The 6,696-nt window shown below is 52.9% G+C and overlaps 1 protein-coding gene across 1 annotated transcript; it reads left to right on the top strand.

Annotated features, from left to right (window-relative positions):
• Nucleotides 1–513: 513 nt before the first annotated feature.
• Nucleotides 514–6,374, top strand: LOC128974869 (5-hydroxytryptamine receptor 7-like). Its single transcript, XM_054391616.1, has 2 exons — nucleotides 514–1,022; nucleotides 5,603–6,374. The coding sequence occupies exons 1-2, from the start codon at nucleotides 514–516 to the stop codon at nucleotides 6,372–6,374; spliced, it is 1,281 nt and encodes a 426-aa protein (XP_054247591.1).
• The last annotated feature ends 322 nt before the right edge of the window (nucleotides 6,375–6,696 follow it).

Raw genomic sequence — 6,696 nt, 5'->3', positions numbered from 1 at the left:
AAGCTGATGTGCCAAAGCAGGCAGGAGATGTGTGTGCAGGCGTTGGCGGCTGTCATGTGTTGTCACATACTCTGCTGTAGCCACATGTGGGGAATATGGATGTAGTTGCATGGAATTGCAATGTATGGATGCACGGGAAAGATGCCAGAACAGCAGCACAGCTCAGCAGCAAGGCGTGCAAACAGGGGCAGTTAGGATGGACTGCTGCTGCTTGTCCTTCTGGAGAAGCACAGAGACCAGCAGGCAGCTCCTTGCAGGTGGACTGGGCAGCCATACTCCCAAAGAGTGGAGAGAAGCTCTCCCCAAGCACTCGCCAGCAACCTGCCTGCCTGTAAGCAGACTTGGGTAGGAGCTTCTTGCTGAGCACGTGAAGGCAAGAGCTGGGGGGGGGGGGGGGAGGGGGAGATATTGTGTTTTCTTATGCTGCTTGTGACAAAATGTTCTGGTTTGTCACCGGAGGTGTCATTGCTGGGGGAGAGCTCGTGTGGCTGCCCACCACGGTGAGCTCAGAGCATGCTACTAAGGGTCAGCCCCAGGCGGTTTCTGGAGCACCATCTTCTCTTTGTGGAGAAGGCAGAGGAGCAGCACCCGGCTCAGAAACCCCTCCTGCCTCCATTCATGACTGAGGAAGCCTCCGTGGCAGCCGAGCCAGACCTGCCGTCCTCCAACCTCACCAACGCGACCGACTGCGGCGAGGAGATCCTGCTCTATGGGGACACGGAGAAGGTCGTCATCGGCGTGGTGCTCTCCATCATCATCCTCATGACCGTTGCTGGCAACCTGCTGGTCATCATCTCCGTGTGCATCGTCAAGAAGCTCCGGCAGCCCTCCAACTACCTGGTGGTGTCCCTCGCAGCTGCCGACCTGTCGGTGGCCTTTGCTGTCATGCCCTTCGTGACCATCACAGACCTGGTCGGGGGAGAGTGGCTCTTTGGGAAGGTTTTCTGCAATGTGTTTATTGCCATGGATGTTATGTGCTGCACGGCCTCCATCATGACCTTGTGCATCATCAGCGTGGACAGGTAAGGGAGGACAAGGCACCTGCCATGCATTCAGGTGGGCTCCAACAGAAGGGTGTTTCTGGAGTTTGAGGGCCACTAGAGTCCTGTTCCTGGTTGGACGAAAGCTTCTGCAGGTGTTTTCCAGGTACACAGGGCAGCTGAGGGCTTTCTGTAGGAATTAGATGGGTCAGCCTTTGGAAGAGCTGGGCTTAAGCTGCTTCCTCAAGTAATTTGTCTAAGTTTCTTGCTTAGTCTTCCTGTTCTAGGCAGCTGCTCCACATTGTTCCTTCTTTGAGGAACAGAGTGTAGAGGAGAGACCAGTGACCTGACCTTCTCCATGGAAGGAGGCTGGATCTTATGGTTGTTATTCACAAAAATACCTCTACATGAACTTTGCAAATGCAGGTTATGTGGCTTCTGGAGCCCAATCCTATGGGATAATTTGCTGTCCCCTGGAATTTTGTGTTGGTTATGCATATCAGCAACTCCTCCAATCCCTTCCCTAGTCCCCAGAACCCCTAGTTTAGCCCAGTAAATGCCTTTCTGAGGTGTTGACTTCAAGCCCCAGCTCCCAGAGCTGGCAAACAGGCAGGGCTCAGGCAAGTCAGCACCTCCATGGCTCTAATTATAGCAGCCTGCGTCACTGGGGACACGGCACTGAGGAGCTGGTGGGCCAGGGCCAGGGCTGACGCACGTGCTGGCTTTCTCCAGGGGCTGCTTTGGGGTTGCATTGGCACTGCTGAGCCAGGCTGCTTTGTGAAAAGCAGCTGAGAAAAGGCAGAGAACCAATGAGCTGTGTGCCTTCAGCTCCACCAGCTCCCTCCCTGTCACCCTCCCCAGGTGTGAAATAGGGTGACAAAGCAGAAAGCACTGAGAGCATCCTGTCGGTGGGGATTAACTTTACCTCCTGGCAAGCAAACAGCAGCCCTGCCTGCCACCACTGCTCCCCTGTGAGCTGCCTTTTGCTCCACAGCACTGGCTGGAAAGCCAAGCTCCTCCAGAGCAAGGGCCAGCTCCCTGCACAGCTCACCTTGTCCCCCTGGAAAGCCTGCCCACAAGAGAAGCGAATGCACAGGGAGCTGGCAGGAGCGTGGCTGGAAGAGGGAAGGGATGGAATGCAGTGGTGAGAGGCGTGAGAAGCAGGGAGGCAGCTCCACATTAATCACATCAGCCTTACTTGGAGAGGTTGCTTGTCTTTTTTTTTTCTCTGCTCTTTCATTCTTCCCTTCCCCTGGATATTCTTCCCAACACCACACAAACAGGACAGATTTTTCACCAACCCCGTGGCAATCCGTTCCACTTGTCCATCACATCTCTGCCACCCAATGTCACCACTCCCATGAGAAGACCAAGACCCAAGGATGCCATGCAGGCTCGTGCCCAGGGTTGACATTGGTTTGTCTTTCCCCACTGGAACAGGATCAGGCAGGATGCTTCTGGGGAGATGTGAACACCAGCATGGGGAGGTCCATGCTGAGGCTGAATTCCCAGCTTAAATGGGAGCAACCCTAAGGCTGCACCCACTGGTCATGCAGCCAAGGAGGATCTCTTAATTGGGTGATGCTGGAGGATCTTGTGAGTACACTTTCTACCTTCAGCAGCCCCTCCACCTTTCTGAGGACCATTTCTGCCCAGCTGTCCGAGACAAGCTTTGCAGGGCTAAGAGGTGACCAGGAGCAGGCCAGCTTCAGGCCCTTACTGCCAAACTCATGATGCACTGAGATGCAGGGAGGGAAAACCATCCCATGCCACAGGGACTCTTCTCTTGCAGCTCTCAAGCACTTAGGTCTGCTGCAACATCTCCAACTGTCAGCCAACAACCTCCACCATTCTTTTTCAATGTTAGACAGGAAAAGGACTCTGCAGCAAAGGAAATGATGGAGGGTGCAGGTTGTTTCAGACCTCTCAGCAGGCTGATGGAGGAAAAATCAGTGATACAAGAGGCTGCACAGAGTCTGAGGCTGCTGGCATGGGCTTGCTCTTCAGGGGCTTTTGCACAGGAACTAGATCGTGCTGGGAGCTTGGCTGGGCTGCAGCATTACTGTGTGCTTTCAGACCTTCCAAACCTTCATCCCCACAACAAAAAGCCTGATGTGTAAGTCAGGTGGTGAGAGGGAAATTGCCCAGGATGCGTTTCCAAGTGGGGAAAAAAAAACAAAGAGGCAAAGGTTGTAATTTGAGCAGAAAGAGGCCAGGTGAAATGGGGCATTGAGCAACCTGGTGTAGTGGAAGGTGTCCCTGCAGGCAGTTATGGAGTGGGACTGAGGGAGAGCACAGATGCAGAACTGTGCTTGCATTTGCTTTGAGCAACCTGGTGTAGTGGAAGGTGTGTCTGCAGGCAGTTATGGAGCTGGACTGAGGGAGAGCACGGATGAAGGACTGTGCTAGCATTGCTACCCCAGACTTGGGATGAGCCAGGATTTTTGGTTTAGTTCTTGGTGGAAACATCTCCACAGGCATACTTTTTTGTTTCTCTGCTGATACAAAGCAAAAGCAAATGAACAGTTGAGTGTGCAGAGAGCCTCAAACGCCTGCTCCACAAAAGCTGAAGTGGTTGCTCATCTCAGTGAGACTGACATCTCCCCACAGGATGATGACAAGCTGTTCCTCCTGCCCTGCAAGAAAGAAGAGGGATAGCACTGGTGCTTCTCAGAAGTGCAAATATCTCCTTCAGTTCTGCCCTGAATGCCAGCATGGTCAGCACTGGTGCAGGTTTCAGCCACAAAGGAGGTTGTGCTTTTATTGATGGCTGAAGACTCCTCAAATTTTGGTTATCTTAGATAGAAAAGCTGCTTGGTTTGTCCAAGATGATGAGCACTATGAAAATATAGGCTGCTACTATTGATTATTAATGCAGAGTGCTTTCTAAAAGCCTCTTGACTGAAGCTGGTAGAACTAATCTTCTCTGAAGGGAGATGTGATTGATTTCCTTTCAAATCCCAAAAGAAAAAATGCTGGAAACATCCATCTTTCGCTTACATTTTTTCTAATCTAAAAGCCTGCCAACGTTGTAGATTCTTTAATGTCACAAACCTTAAACAAAATATTAACAACAAAACCCCCTCCTGGCTGTTCAGCTTCTGATGGATCTGTCCATAGTAATGCCAAACAGCTGACAAAAGAACTTCCCCAAGCCCCACATATCACCTGAGATTTTCCTAGTGGAGGGGAAAGTCTCCATCCATTTCCCAGGCAGCCCCACTGGGGCTCTTCCATCTCCCTGGGAAGTATTTTCTACTCAAAATCAGATTATATGCTCCAGATTGATGGGGACAATCTTTTGAGTAGGGCTTGTTGCACTGTGACAAAGAGTGATGGCTTTAAAACAAAGAAGGGAGATTTAGACTAGAGAGAAGGAAGACATTTTTTACACTGAGGGTGGTAAAACATTGGCCCAGGTTGCCCAGAGAGGTGGGAGATGCCTTGGAACGAGTCCAAGTCAGGTTGGCTGGGGCTCTGAGCATCCTGCTCTAGTTGTAGATGACCCTGATGGCTGCAGGGAAGTTGTACTGGAAGAGCTTTACAGGTCCCTTCCAACCCACAGCACCCTCTGAGTCTATGGTTCTATGAAGCTACAGGTAGATGTAGTCTCCAGATGCCCTTTGCACCCTCCACCTGGAGACTCCTTCTCCTTCAGCAGGATGAGGCAGCCATAGCATCAGCTTGGAAGTAGGGGACTGAGCTTAAATTCATTCTAGAGGAGGCAGGAGATTGTGGTAGAACAAGAGCCCTATTCTGGGCTTGTTTGGGCTCAGCCAAACAGTGTGAGCAGAGGTTCATCCTTTCCAGTTCACCAGCTGCAGGATGGAGTTGGGGAACCCTGGAGAGGTTTTGCTTTTCTTTCTTATTTAATCCTTGACATAAGGACTCATCAATTACCACTGAGTACAGGGTAGATGTGATGAACTGCCTCATCTGCTGGGCTGGTGGTGGAGACCAGCCTGGGGCAGATCTGCTGCCTACTGGTCAGGGCTTGGGCTTCCCAGGAATCCAGGGGAGCAAGGACATGGAAGCAGTTTAGTGCTCAGGAATGAGAGGCTACACAGACAGCGGTAAATGACTGCAATGACTGCTCTGGGAATTGGCTTTGGTTACCTGATTAGTCAACTATGAGACCCACATCAACCCCTCTCCCCGCCCCCCCCCCCCCCCCCCCCCCGAAAAAAAAGGAACAGAATCAAAGGAAGAGAACTGGCTGTGAATTTGATGGCAGGTCTGTGCAGCCTGCCTCCCTGAGCTGCTGCAGACATTGACCTGTTTGGAGGCCTTCCCTCTTCATTTCATCTGGCGTCAGTCCTGACATATCCTGGTGCAAGTATCACTCTGTGGATCACCCACCCCACTCCTGAATGGGCAATAGTCTGTAGAGAGTTACATGCCATGGCTGGAGGTAGTGCACAGTGGTTCTGGTGGCAGATGAAGGGGTTTTAAGCACTTTAGTTCCCCAGGAAGCCAGGTGGGGCTCAGCCTGTACTCAGCAGTTAAATGCCTTCTCATGTCTGCATGGAGTGGGTGAATGAGCAGCTGATGAGGAATGAAACCCCCCCAGCAGCCCTCACACCTTGTGACCCTCCTGACCTTTGCAACTCTTCTTTCCCCAGGTACCTGGGGATCACTCGGCCGCTGACATACCCTGTGAGACAAAACGGGAAGCTGATGGCCAAGATGGTCTTCATCGTTTGGCTCCTCTCTGCCTCCATCACGCTCCCTCCTCTCTTTGGCTGGGCCAAGAACGTCACCGTGGAAAGAGTCTGCCTCATCAGCCAGGACTTCGGCTACACCGTGTACTCCACGGGGGTTGCCTTCTACATCCCCACGGCCGTCATGCTGGTCATGTACAGCCGGATCTACAAAGCTGCCAAGGACAGCGCCGAGAAGCACCGCTTCATGAACTGCCCCAAGCACTACGAGGGGGAAGGCGTCTACTGCCTGGAGACCTCCAGCCGCAGCCACCGCAGCTCCCGGCGTACCAAGGCGGCGGAGGAATGCGCCACGCTCTCCAAGCTGCTCCGGCAGGACCGCAAGAATATTTCCATCTTCAAACGGGAGCAGAAGGCAGCCAGGACCCTCGGCATCATCCTGGGGGCCTTCACCTTTTGCTGGCTTCCCTTCTTCCTGATGTCGACGGCTCGGCCGTTCATCTGCGGCATCCGCTGCAGCTGCATGCCCCTGAGGCTGGAGAGGACTCTGCTCTGGCTGGGCTACACCAACTCCCTCATCAACCCCTTGATCTATGCTTTCTTTAACCGAGACTTGAGGACTACTTTCTGGAACCTCCTGAGGTGCAGGTACAGGAACATCAACAGGAGGCTCTCCGCTGCCAGCATGCACGAGGCCCTGAAAGCCACAGAGAGGCATGAATGCATCCTGTAGAGCTGTGTCCTCTCGCTCAGTGCCTGACCCACGGCCTCCTGCCTCTCCATTTCAGGTTCCTTGCTTCTCTTGCCTCTCGAGGCTGGCAAAAACCATGCCTGCCATCGTGCCCCCTGCCAGGCATCACCACTGAGAGTGACACCCCTTCCCCTCACCTCCAGCAGGAGCTGCCCTTCTCTTCACCTTGGGAACAAGCAGGCAGCCCTTCCTTCTCAGCACGTCCCAGGTGGGAGCTGAAAAACAAACAAGACCAGGGGGGATTCAAGGTTTGTCACCAACTGTGGACGAGTTGCACCACCTTTCTGTGCCTCAGTTTCCCCTT

This window comes from Indicator indicator, chromosome 23, assembly GCF_027791375.1.
Source record: "Indicator indicator isolate 239-I01 chromosome 23, UM_Iind_1.1, whole genome shotgun sequence".
NCBI lineage: Eukaryota > Metazoa > Chordata > Aves > Piciformes > Indicatoridae > Indicator > Indicator indicator.
Note: the sequence above shows the minus strand (reverse complement) of the source record. Positions and strands in the feature narration are given on the sequence as shown.

Bases quoted from the DNA above. Each gene is read 5' to 3' on its own strand.
- LOC128974869 (XM_054391616.1), top strand. From the start codon at position 514: ATGCTACTAAGGGTCAGCCCCAGGCGGTTTCTGGAGCACCATCTTCTC. The intron at 1,023-5,602 runs GTAAGGGAGGAC...TTCTTTCCCCAG, and splicing joins TGCATCATCAGCGTGGACAG to GTACCTGGGGATCACTCGGC.